At 35.1% G+C, this 13,848-nt stretch overlaps 1 protein-coding gene across 7 annotated transcripts; it reads left to right on the plus strand.

Annotated features, from left to right (window-relative positions):
• The first annotated feature begins 2,184 nt into the window (after positions 1-2,184).
• LOC109211030 (cyclin-dependent kinase G-2) lies at positions 2,185-9,261 on the plus strand. Of its 7 annotated transcripts, none has more exons than XM_019374528.1 (8): positions 2,616-4,312; positions 4,469-4,604; positions 4,708-4,796; positions 4,991-5,102; positions 5,190-5,296; positions 5,383-6,000; positions 7,421-7,527; positions 8,377-9,261. In XM_019374528.1, exons 1-6 carry the CDS (start codon positions 2,616-2,618, stop codon positions 5,480-5,482), a joined length of 2,241 nt encoding a protein of 746 aa, XP_019230073.1. In that variant the 3' UTR covers positions 5,483-6,000; positions 7,421-7,527; positions 8,377-9,261. The 7 variants fall into 7 exon arrangements, with proteins under 7 accessions (XP_019230069.1, XP_019230073.1, XP_019230074.1 ...); XM_019374529.1 differs by having other exon boundaries at positions 8,475-9,261; XM_019374526.1 differs by having other exon boundaries at positions 8,009-9,244.
• The last annotated feature ends 4,587 nt before the right edge of the window (positions 9,262-13,848 follow it).

Here is a 13,848-nt window from a genome sequence, read left to right on the forward strand (position 1 = left end):
CCAAAAATCTCTTATTCCTCAAGTTTTAAATAGCAAAAATAAAAAAGAAGAGTTCAAAAAATTTGCTGTAAGTTCATGATTTGACAAAGAAATCAACAAGAAAATCGACTTTATAAATAGATTGTTCGATAAACAAATGAAGAAAACACAAAAATCTCAATTTCAATTTTAACTGTACATATACAGTACATGTATAATGATGTATAAATTTGTATATGGAATGCATAATAATATATACCAGAAAAGTAAGAAAAAGAAGAAAAAGAGAAGGAAGTGTCAAATTATTATGGAGGCTTATTATATACTAGCAACATATATACACCCTTATACTCTAAAAATAAATATAATTACACCGCATTATATACAAATATACACACTTATACATAATTATACAATATTATGTAAGTATATATAAATACCAGTTACACAGTATGCAGATTAGAAAACATCTTATGTCTACCACTACACCTCTATTTTAACACCAAAATTACCACATAAAAAAAAGAAGATGAAAAAATGCCAAAAAACCACAAGTGCTTCCCAATTTAGATCTCAGATCTAAAAGTTTACCTTATCGTTAGACACGTCACTTATAACACTCGTCTACACCTAACAATAAGCACAAACAACAGCATAAAGTTGAGTTTGCTGCTGCTACTAGTTCACTCCTCTCACATAATGCTGAGACCTTTAAGTAAGAGGGTAATCAACCATCTTGGACAGTATTTGTGAGTGCAACTATGATTTTTTTCTTCTTCTTATATATTGATGTCCCTTTTTTCCACTATCGATGGGCTCTTGAGGACCTTATTCCAGAATATGTAGGCTTTTTGAACTTCTATCTTTATCTATTCTTTTCTTGGTTTGTGAAAAGGATATGAATATTTTTATTTGTATCATCTAAATGTGGATCTCTACTTGCTTGGATGGACCTTAGATAAATGAAGCTACTATGGTTGCTTGTTAAAAAAGTAAAGAGAAATTTAATTAGATTTGTAGATTTTTGAAGATCTAAATCTGGGTGGGTTAGAGATAGGGAAAAAAGAGGCGTTAGAGAAAGGGAAGATAATTGGGTATGCTGAGAGTTGAGAAATGTCAGTAAGATGGGTATTTTATTTTAGTCTAATTGGTGAAGAAATATTGCATATTATATACGATAATGACTATTTCGGGTAAGAAAGTAAAAAATAGGTTAAAATCTAACATAAATACACACAACGTGTACTTTCTCGTAATAATTTTTTAATTTTTTATTTTTCGTTTTTAAGAATGAATAACCAAAACTTTGCAAAGAAAGTATACAAAACTAAAGAATGTGGAGGGTATGTTTGTAAACAAATATTTTTTTTAAAAAATTATGCTATGCATGTTATTTTAAATACATCACATAACTAATCCCATTACTAATACACTATATTCAGTACTATTCTTATACACCCTACCAATGATCCCTTAGGAATAAATTATTCCATTCCAATATGAATAGTTTTTTTATTCCAATTATAGGTATGTCTCTTTCCAAGGAGAATTTTACTTACCTGTTCGTAATAGGATTCTTTCAAGACAATGTTGATCAAGGCTCTTCTTTTAAATAAATAAATGAACTATTCAAAACAGTAACTTTCTTTTTTATAATATAAATATAAATCCAGGCAAAATTTTCCTTTTTGTCTGATCCACTTATATTTGGTAAAACATAAAATCTATTAGCCTCGTAATTTACTTTTACCCAATGAAATTTAGCTCCCGTTTGGCCATAGGTTTTGGCCGCTTTTTTTCAAATCTTTTTTGAAAACATTGTTTGTTCATAGATTAATGATCTATTTTTGAAAAATTTCTGAAATTATTTTTCAAGTTCCCAAATCTAGTTTAGGGTATTTTTGGGTGAAACTTGTTCTCCCACTCACAAAATTTTAAATTTTTTTCAAATAAAATGCATGTCCAAACATAATTTAAACTTCCAAAAATTATTTTTCAAAACTACTTCAAAAATTATTTTTTCAAATTTCAACCAAATCTATATCCAAACGCTAGCTTAAACTCGTGAGAACGACTTCCGGGAGCTGAAGAGACATGCAAGAAAATGTATTGGTCAAAATGAACAATTTGATAAACATAGGGGGTCTAAGAGCAATTAACATACTCGAATCTAATCTAAAACTCCACTTTACGCGGTCTGGGGACTTTCCCTTCGCTTTCATATTCCGAATTTGCAATACAACTCACATATTCTCTCTTTTTCTCTCTCTGTAAGAGCTTCGTCGCCGCCACCTCTGGTTGCTTCGATCCACCGGTAAGTTTTCCGATCTCAGCAATAACATACCGGAGAAGACCGTAAATTTACACTCTAGTCGTCAATTTCTAGGGTTTCTGGTTTTTCGCCCTCTATCTGTCGTTTCTAGAGAGTTTAAAAAAAAAAAAAAGAAATTAGGAAAAAAGGAAAATATTTCAATTTGATTTTTAGATATTTGATTAGTTTTTACCAGATCTGTAAACTGTTATTGTTTTTTCAATTAAGTCGTTTTTTTCGAGCTAGGATTTGTTGACTTTGTTTGTGAAATTAGGGTTAGGGTTTATAGGTGGATTAGGGTTTTCTTTGATATATAGACGTTCTTATGGCTGCTGGAAGACATGGTGGCTACAGGGATAATGAATTTAGGGGCCGTGAGGCTGAGTTCGAGGTTTCAAGGAAGGAGCTTGGTTATCCTAAGGGGGATTATGATCGAATTAGGAATGGTGATCGGGATTTTGATAGGGATCGAGTTCACGACAGGAGTAGTCGAGATAGGGGTAGGTTGAGACAGAAGGATGTAAAAGAAAGGGAGGTCATAAATGGCAGTTATAGGTCCACGTCAAGCAGGAGTGATTCTGGTAGTAGTGACGGTGGAGCGGGGAGAAGTGGGTTTAGTGTCAGGGCTGTTGACCGAGAGCCTGGGGAACTGTCTAGTGAGAGTGGGTCTGATGGGGCTATTGATTCGGACCGGAAGACCAAGAATGCGGCCAATGGGAACCAGTCACCTGTACAGAGCAAGAAACGAAAATTCTCTCCAATTATCTGGGATAGGGATGAAAAGGAAGCGAATAGAATGTCGAAGAGTAGAAATTCATCAGCAGCTGCTAAGCTACCTCCTCCGCCTCCATTGCCGAAGTCATCTGTCCAGTCGCCTAACCTTCCCTTAGAAAGGGTTGAGCAGGTCTCGCCATTGAATAATAATAATGATATTATTCAGAGCACGGGGCCGTCCCAACATAATCCAAATGCAGCACTTGGTTCACATGTTGATGCATCTGAATCCCCAGTTGACATAGGTTCACCACCTCCTGACGAAGAGCGATTGCCCGAGCAGGATGCCAGGATAGTAGAAGAAGATGAATACGTGCCGACTATAAGAGCGTCTCGATGGGCAACTGACGCTGACTCTCCAGCTGATGAAGGTTTGATTTCAGATGATGATATGCCTCGATTGAAGAAGCAACGAGCAGTTTCACAGTCAGCTGAAATGGGTGGACACAGGAAATCACTAACTCCAGAATTTGGGGAGCTCAAGAGAGACAACTCTGGAGGAAATAGAGCAAGGTCCTCGGATTCAGATGAACATATTAGGTCTTCCAGCAGAGATAGTTACCAGGACAATGATTTAGATAAGAATGACTCAATGGTTGTGGATAAGGACCGTAATTATGATGGTACTAGTGTTAGCCAGTCAGATACAGAATCTGAAGATGAACATGATTCTCGTGGTATACCAGAGCCTGCACTTCCTCCACAAAGGAGCGTAAACATGCTGCAGGGGTGTAGAAGTGTCGATGAATTCGAGCGGCTTAACAGGATAGATGAAGGTACCTATGGTGTTGTTTACAGAGCTAGAGATAAGAAGACAGGAGAAATTGTTGCACTAAAGAAGGTTAAGATGGAGAAGGAACGAGAAGGATTTCCCTTGACATCTCTAAGGGAGATAAACATTCTTCTTTCTATTCATCACCCCTCAATTGTAGATGTTAAAGAAGTAGTTGTAGGAAGCAGTCTTGACAGCATTTTTATGGTGATGGAGTACATGGAACATGATCTGAAGGCATTAATGGAGACAATGAAACAACCGTTTAGCCAAAGTGAAGTCAAATGTCTTATGCTCCAGCTTTTGCAGGGTATCAAGTATCTTCATGATAATTGGGTCCTTCACCGAGATCTGAAGACTTCAAATTTGCTTCTAAACAACCGAGGTGAGTTGAAGATTTGTGACTTTGGTTTAGCTCGTCAATATGGGAGCCCCCTGAAACCATACACTCATTTGGTGGTTACTTTGTGGTACAGGTGAGCTTCATTTTTTGTTCTTCATTAATTTGAAAATATTTAAGTAGATACTCATGTTTTTGTCGATGTGTGTCTGTATGTAGATGAAGGTTTCTATTGAGTTCTCGCCCATCTGGCTTTTCTCAGCCAGTGATTGAATAGTTTTTATGCATACAGGGCGCCAGAACTTCTCTTGGGAGCCAAACAATATTCTACTGCAATTGACATGTGGTCACTGGGTTGTATCATGGCTGAAATGCTATCCAAAGAAGCGCTTTTCAATGGAAAAACCGAAGTTGATCAAATCGACAAGGTATCTTTTCTAGCAGCTTATGGAGAATTTTACATGATGTTGGATATCATTTACCATGAGATTTCAAGTCAGCTTAATGCATTTGTTGGATTGTTCTTACCAGATTTTCAAAATTCTCGGAACCCCAAATGAGACAATTTGGCCAGGGTTTTCTAAGCTTCCTGGGGTGAAGGTCAACTTTGTAAAGTACCAGTAAGTATCATCTTCTTGCATATTCTATCCCTGTTCTTGTTGGCTGGAGATTCATGTTTTTATTTTTGCCACTGTTTTCCCAGGCTTCCAGCTTTGGGTGATTCTGGTTTGGCTTTCTGGCCTCCTTTGATGACAATCTATTGCTGGAAAAATATTTTCATGTGTCTACTAACCATTTGATTGGTTTGTGTCAGGTTTAATTCGTTAAGAAAAAAATTTCCCGCTACATCCTTCACTGGGCTACCAGTCCTATCTGATGCTGGCTTTGACCTGTTGAATAAGCTTCTAACTTATGATCCTGAGAAGGTGATGGCCATTACATTTGGGAACTTCAAAATTTTGTACTTCATTGTCTTTATCCTTTTTGATTATTGTTTGTGTGACATATTGCAGAGAATAACTGCCGATGCTGCTTTAAACCATGAGTGGTTTCGTGAGGTTCCTCTCCCCAAGTCTAAAGAATTCATGCCTACTTTCCCTGCACAGCATGCACAAGATAGGTAAAACTTCTGTCAATGCCAATTATTAGATGGGAGTTTGTTTAGCTCCTTGGACAGTTATTTGATTTTCAATGTTTTGTTTGTAGGCGTGTGCGAAGAGTAATGAAGAGTCCAGATCCTCTTGAGGAGCAGCGAAGAAAGGAGCTGAAGCAAGGGGTGTTGGGAACTGGTGGATTGTTTGGCTAAGATAAGTGAATAGTGCTCAGTAACTGTTTGAGTTTTGCTTTCTCTAATACTCATGGGGTTGATGTGGTTGAGGTGAGAGCTATGATTGAAAGGAAGTTGCTAAAATTGTTTGCAAGACGATCAGTTCAGCTGTTTTTTAGCAGGCTTATCTGACATTTAGATCGAGAAACAATTCTTTTGGCTGTGCATTATCAGATCTGTTGCAGGTTGACTTACTGGGTGCTGGTGCCTTATCAAACTCTTGAGACTGCACGCATGGCAGGGGTGGCATAGTGAGCTTACCTATTAAGGAACAGTTTCGATTGAAACTCGTGTATGTAACATATTTCCTATTGGCAGTGTAAACAATTTCTTGAAATTGATTTTGTTACTCAAAACATATGGATCTGTTTCGTACTTATAGTATGTCGATTTTAATCTTCATATTCTGTTTGCAAGAGATGATGGTGTAAAGCAGATGGGGAATTCTTAGCTTTTTCATTGACGAAGAATTCACGAAAACTATTGCACATTTGAAGGTAATGATTGTATCTAGATACATGGATAGTAATCAAGGATGACATATCTGCTTTCCCATCAGTATTAAACGCTTCACTTTTCCCCATGCTAGCAACTTGACTCTTCACTATTGTTTACTTCACATTCTTTCTTCTGGCACTCTCCCTCTACATGGTCGAGTACATCAATGCTGGACCACAAATGATTATGACGCATGTTCCCTCCATCCCAATTTATGTGGCACTCTTCCTGTCAGTCCTAAAAAGAATGTCACCTTTCCCTATTTAAAAGCAATTTACCTTTGGAATTCCTCCTTTGCCCTTAATGAATTGATTTACAGCCACAAAAATGTCTGGTTTGTTTTACACCACAAGTTTTAGGTCTTGTTTAAATTCCGTGCCGAGTCAAACACCGCCACATAAATTGGGACGGAGGGAGTAATATATCTCTCATGGGATATTTTATTTTTTATGATAAACCTTAGTACTGAATGATTATAGGATTCTGTGCCGTGATGTCCAGTTTCAAATGTGATGATGGTCATGCTGAAGTTTTCGAAATTGTTTAAGAGATCTAACTTTGGAAGTTCAATTTCCAGCTTTTATGGTGATAGTAATATGAACACTCAGCGTGATTGTTTTCTTCTGTAGGAATGATTCTCATTTCATGTTTTAGGGACTGACTTCTCTCTCTGAATTTATTGACTGCTAAATTAATATTGATAATAAAAGTTACTAATAATATGTAGACATGACTGAATGCCAGTGAAAAGTAAGGCAAAGGTGTATCCGAAGCATCTCTGAGTGGGATTTATTACCAAATAAATAAGATTTGTTAAAGTATTGTGTTTATTTGCTCATGGACTTGAAGTTTCACCCACATGATATCACCTCTTGTGGATGACATTGTTATCTTAAGATTTTGGTTTAAGTTATGTCTTTTGAAGTTTATTCCAAAGTTATGTTGTCTTTAGGTCGTATCGCAGAGGCAAATTCCACTCTGCTCTGGCTGCAAGTATTATCCTGTTCCTATCTAATAAGTTCTGCCAAACAAGATAAAATAAGATCTCTATCTTGCTAAGTACTATTGATTAGTTAACGTACAAAAAGAAACGTTAATTTTCTTCCCCAAAAAGAAACTGTTGATTTGTTATTTTTGCTGACACTATCTAAATTGTAAGTTAGCTTGTTCCTCAATGCATTGGTTTCTCCTTGAGACTGATTACCTATGTAGGTGTGCGTTGGTGGTTGCATTCATTTTTGTTTTTTGACTTTGTATTATGGTATAATCTGTTCTCACTTCTGGGAACATTTATACCCATCACCCGTTTGGCTTGCTTGCCAAACAATCAAATCTATATTTTTTTGGTTTCTTTTCGTATTTATATTAGAGAATTTTCAATTTTTACTGTAGAATTGAATTCTGCAAATGTCACTGCAGTATCAAGGAAAGCAGGTTGAGGAGCTTATCTACAACCTGGCATACATAGAATTTCAAATTTATTTTCCATACTTCAGATACTCGTACTGTCTGCCCAAGCCAGTAAGGTACTTTGCTGCCCTCATCTGCTAGAGATGTACAAATGTTCTATATGATATCTTGTGCATTCTTTTCTAGATGGGGGCTTTTAATTTGAGCCTATATGTTTCAGGCTGTATTGATTTTCTGTTCTTTCAATTTTTTAGTCTTGTGGAAAGATGATAATGGTTTTGTTGTTATCATCTCTTGGTACTTTTAGAGGCAAAACCGGGAATATCTTTTGTTTGTTGCTAGTGTTATTTTTGGAAGTTGATCAATGAAAGAATGTTGTCTGTTTATTACTTCATTTTCACTGTTCTTGAGCTGAGGGTCTTTTGGAAACAACCTCTCTACCTCCCCAAGGTAGGGGTAAGATCTGCGTACACTTTACCTTCCCCAGAGGGATTTCACTGCGTTTGTTGTTGTTGTTGATCAATGAAAGAAAGAACTAGTGTTAGATTTGTCTTACATCTCTGCCGTGTTGATTAGTTTTATTTTGTGTTTATGTAGTGCATTAAAACAGAGAGCAGCAGGGACTATAACTGTAATTCTAGTTTGCAATCGAAACTGCACAACTGCCATTCATTAAACTGTTAATTTGTAAAAGTCATGTGGGAAACGCTTTTGGCCTTTGAATCCTTGTAACTGGTAGAAGTCATGACCTCCATATTTCTTTTGTTCAAAATTAATAGTCGTGTTGGCTTTGAAATTTCGCTTTGTCGACTCTTCCTCATTGTAAGGATATTTATTTTGGACGGAGAAAGGGTTATTAATGGTTAAGGCCCCGGTTGAGTTTCTAAGCTTATTCACAATTTCTTTTTAATTTGTTTTTTATTTTTACTTTTACCCCCTGCCCCCCCTGATTTGTTTCTGACCAGAAAGAACATGTGAGCCTGGCTACAATTCCCGCCAGAGGGCTGAAATAGAAGTGCAAAGGCATGTAACTTTGTTTAAGAATTTTCTCGTGGGGTTCTAGGCAGGTAGATTGGAATTGCAAGTCCAAAAGCTCATCGTACTGGCAGGGAAGGGGGTGGAAGAACATGTTTCAAGGAAATAGATCTGTGTATGTTCCCACTCCAGACTAGGAAAAGACTAAATATAAGTTGTACAGCTCCTTGAAGTTGGTGGTGGTCCATTTTCAGTAGAATGCCAAGGCTAGGAAATGGAGAGTGGATGTACGAGAAATCACACTGCTGTGGTGGAAAGACTGTAAATGCTGCAGAAGGCAAAATATTTTGTCAAATGGCACTAAGATCTTTTACTGGGTAGGATTTTACCCTTGTGGTTTCTGATAGTTTTCTTTACTTGATTGGTGGAGGTATTTGTGTGTTTTGGGCAGCGCATGGGTGTCCACCGTTTGGTCCTACTGTGCAGAATTTCGCCGATCAGAAATGGAGAAGGGAAAGCAGTAGAGACTGGTCTTTGGCAAAATGAATATGGCTGAGCACACAAACTCTTGAAGAGGAGAAGTCGTCTGTCTTCTGTTATAAATAGATCCTCTTTGTTGAATTCATGTAACTAAAACTTCTGCTGATTTTCCTCACGTAATTAATGTCATTGCAGTCTTCTGATGAAACATAGGGTGGATTTGGTGTGTGTCATAAATGTCATTCCAAGTAACATTCTGTTGCCCTGTGCAGAACGCGTTTGCGTTGTTGTGCGTCAAGACTCTTTTAGGCCTTGGATGCTATTTGGTACTGTTGTGTCTGAGCCTAAATGAAGCAGCGTTTGCTAGTTTTCAAAGAAGTGTTCTTGTTGCTGTTGCTATTTCTTCTCCTAAAAAAGGTGTTTGGTTAATCACTTTTAGGATTGTTGAAAAATATACCGGCAATCCTTTTAATAATAATGACAATTGGTGAGAGTTCTGTTTGAAATCTTTATGCTTTAACATGCTGATACTGTACAGCAGGTAAATAAGGTTAAAAGAAAATTTTGATGTACTTTTGATGGTAACATGATGGTTCCTTTTGCAGAATCATGCCTCTGGCTCTCCTACACGGCGACCCTTCCTATCACACTATTCCTTTAATTCTTTAGTTATTATGGTACTTTTCTGTTATCATTATATTCTTACCAGGACCGGAGGTGATGTGAACATTGAGAACTAACTCAAATATGTTCCAATGTTGCAATGATGTAATTTGTCAAATGTTTGAAATCTTATCTGATCATTTTATCTGGAAGGACAGACAAGAGGAAGGCATTCAATCTTTCTCATTCCAATAAAAAGGTGAAAGAAGAGGTTAAGTATGTCAATTTGGCATAAGCAATGTTAAAGATTGGGTAAATGTTCACAAATAAACAGCGCTTTGCTAGGAAGAGTTACACAAAAGTTAAAATTCACATTAATTAATAAAAGGGATTTTTTCCTTCTTATACCATATATGAAATTTTATTATCAAATGTGTGCATAGTTTTTAATTTATCCGTCATGTTCATACTTTTTTTATAATTATTATATCATTCATTAAATACTAATTATTAGTAGCTGAATTTTCCTAATTAGGCGCGCTAAGATCAGGAACAGAATATTCTAATTGATTTAGCGATCTTCAGATCAAATTTGAAACAGAAATCCTTTATCTTCAATTTAAAATTAAATTACATAGACTTTTTTCTGTAAAAATTCTGTTCTTCGATATTTTTCCTTAAGCCACAAATCAAAAAAAGACAAAATCGTCAACAAATTCGAATCAAATTGTAGAAATCAGTTATGCAAAAGCTCAGTTCGTCGACCTTTTTCTTCAATCCACCGATCAAAAAAGCGATAAAATATTCAACAAATTTAAGTCAAATTGTAGAAATCAATTCTGCCGATACTCTGTTCGTCGTCTTTTTTCTTAATCCAAAAAATCAAAAAAGCGATAAAATATTGAACAATACCTCAGCAACGACAAATTGTAGATGAAGAGAAAATTTTGTAGTCAACATCTTTTCCCACATAGATTGTAGTTTAATTGTAGTATAAATGTAGTAATTATGTAGATACCCTTATAAATAATACTGCTTTATACATACTTAAATTGATTTGTAGTATATTTGTAGAATTTTTGTAGAAAATTTGTAGATGAAGAGAAAAATTTTGTAGTCATCATTTTTTCAACACAGATTGTAGTTTAATTGTAGTATAAATGTAGTAATTATGTAGATACCCTTACAAATAATACTGCTTTATACATACTTAAACTGATTTGTAGTATATTTGTTGAATTTTTGTAGAAAATTTGTAGATGAAGAGAAAAATTTTGTGGTCAACATTTTTTCAACATAGATTGTAGTTTAATTGTAGTATAAATGTAGTAATTTTGTAGATAATCATGAAAACAATATTGCTTTATACATCCTAAAACTGATGTGTAGTTTTCCTTTTCGTTTGACTTGTTTGCCTGGGGTAGAAGTTTCTCCAGCATCTACATCATGTTATTTGTTTGGTTCTCATCTCGGCTCTGATTTTTCGGGGAGAGGAACTATGAGTAGTCTCTGCAATTGCATGAGATTTGCCTTGCTTTTTGGGTGATTTTGGTGATAACACACCCAAATCAAATGAGGGTATATCAGCTACTGCTGATTTTTTAGGACTTTGTTTCGAAGCTTTGTTGGTCTTCATTGATGAACTTCAACTGGAGTAAAATGGGGAACCAACTTTGTTGAAGGGTTTCTTCAATTTTCTCTGAATTTAGAGGGAGAATTTGGTTTCAGAAGATGGAAAATGGTAAAAAGAACGTGGGTATGGGTAAAACGTGGGTGGGGCTGAGGGGTTAGGAGAGAGAAACGTGGGATGAGTGGGGATACTGGGATATACAGATTCCTTTAATTAAGGAGTAAAAAACGTACAATTAATTATACCCTTAATTAATTATGGTATAGAATTGATAATTTGTATACTAAGTGTAATTAAGTCAAACCTTAAATATTGAGGGTAATAAGGTTTCCTATGTGGCATAGGAATGTAAAAAATACTTAATAAAAAGAAGGGGAAAATGACATTGTATAGTTGCTCTTAGAATAATAGCAAAAAAATTGTATACTTATTGTATATTTATACATTCTGTATGTTATATAAGAAAAGTTAACAAATTTATATATTTTTTTGGCAACCGAATGTAAGTAGTTTCTAGCGCGGGCTAAAAGTGATATTTGACCAAAAAAAAAAAAAACACAACGCTTTGTTCGAGGAGTTAAAACAAGGTGAAGAATCATTATTGTTCCAAATTGGTTCATTAAATGAGGTCAATTGGAATAATTAGTTTATAGTATGCTTTCTTTTTCTTTTGTTGTTAACCAGAAATGAAATTGCCAGGCATAGCTATTACGGAAAATACGACCCTCTCTATTCATATTTCATACAGAAATCCCAAAATCAAACGGATAGCAAAATAAAAGAAAAATCTACTGAATTTGCGCAACCTTGCAAATAGTCTTGTTAGTTAATCTAATCCCTAGTAAAACACTATATAACTCAAGAAAAATAAGATGGTCGCAAGCTACTTTTAAGTTGTGTAGTCCAAGCACAGATTAGGTGCTGTATTGGTGATGTTGGTATTTTCAATTCTTAAAACTGTGAAAAATTAATTAGCTAACTGACTCAATAGACATAATTAATGTTGGGATCGAAATAACCAGGTGTCATACGGAAGCTAACAATGTATACTTTCAATGACAATAAATCAAACAACAAAAGAAAAATCAAATATGAGCAATTCACTATATAAAAGGTACAAATATGGAGAGAGCTAGTAACCTCACAAAGAAATACACACAAGCCGCAGGATAATACTTGTCTCAAAATTTTCCCTTTAAACAAGACTCTCAAACCCCTTATCACTACGTTGTAGATGCTACTAAATGAGAAGGAAGGATCCTCAATTTATAGAAGTTCAAAACCTTTTCCTACATGAAAAAGGACTAGCCAAATATGGAAGAATTATGTTTTTCTTTTCGTAAAAGATAAATTTAATTATGGTAAATATGTTGCCCTTCTTTCAAGAGATAAGAAAATCAAATATGATAATTTTTTTTTAGGACAAATACCTAACAATTCTCCCCCTTGGTTTGAATTTTAAGACAAAATCAACTTGATCCACCTCCTTCATATAACATTCAACATGTCGCTTCTCCAAATCTCCACTACAAAATTTGTTTCAACGTGAGCAGTACTTCGGTCAAATTTCTTAGACAAAAATCATGATTACTGTCAAAAATATTGTGGCTAGAACTAAACCTGCATTGATGAACCTGTCTTAAACCTCGCTCTGATACCACTGATATGTCGAGATAATCAGATATCATGCAAAAACTGACAACGCATACTTTCAATGACGATAAATCAACAACAAAAGAGAAACATACAAAAAGAGACACAAATATTTAATATGGTTCGGTCAATTGACCTACATCCATAAACAAAGATGAGCAATCCACTATATAAAAGAGAGTACAAGATATTGAGAGAACAACCTCACAAAGAGGCACACACAAGTGGTAGGATAATACTTGTTTCAAAAAATTTCCTCTAAACAAGACTGTCAAACCCCTTATGACTATATTGTGGATGCTACTAAATGAGAAGGAAGGATCCTCAATTTATAGAAGCCCAAAATCTTTTCCTCCATGAAAAAGGACTAGCCAAATATGAATGAATTATATTTTTTTTCGTCGTAAAAGGTAAAATTAATTAAAATAAATATATTATTCTTCCTTCAAGAGATTGGAAAGTCAAATATAGTAAAGAATCAAGACAAACTCCTAACAATTATAAAAACAATTTAAAGGTCCAAACGCAAAACAAAGCAACACGTCATGTTGCCGGTGAGCTCCTTGCTCATGAGGAAAGAATTATGGAACAATAAAATTTGACTCTTTCAAATTTTAATATGGAGAAGATTCTCCCAAAAAATTATGGAACAATAAAATGGTCTCAGTGACAAGAACGAGCGTGCTTGTCTCCAATGATAAGTCAATGGAGATAGTGCACCAAATACCTAGCTGGTCCCTTATATTTGAGGTAGCTTCAAAATGATCCCTTAAATATACTTTTGAGTATTTTTGGTCCTTTTATATTTGTCAAAAGTGAACACTTTGGTTTGTTAAATATTTAATAGATTTAGACGATTTGATTTAACATAAATTGTAAAATAAATAAATAAATAACAAAAAAATAACGGGGAAGTCCAATCATATTCTAGAAATCGCAATACCAAACACAAAAATAGGAAAACTGCATCTCAAAAAGCTGCACCAAACTCCAGAAATAGCAAAAAAAGCAAAAAATGCACATCCAAATGTGAGTTGCTTCGAGACAAAAATGTGACCTTCTGTTAAAATCTTATATAATTCATATTAAGTCTAAT

The sequence above is a fragment of the Nicotiana attenuata genome, unplaced genomic scaffold, assembly GCF_001879085.1.
Source record: "Nicotiana attenuata strain UT unplaced genomic scaffold, NIATTr2, whole genome shotgun sequence".
Classification (NCBI taxonomy): Eukaryota; Viridiplantae; Streptophyta; class Magnoliopsida; order Solanales; family Solanaceae; genus Nicotiana; species Nicotiana attenuata.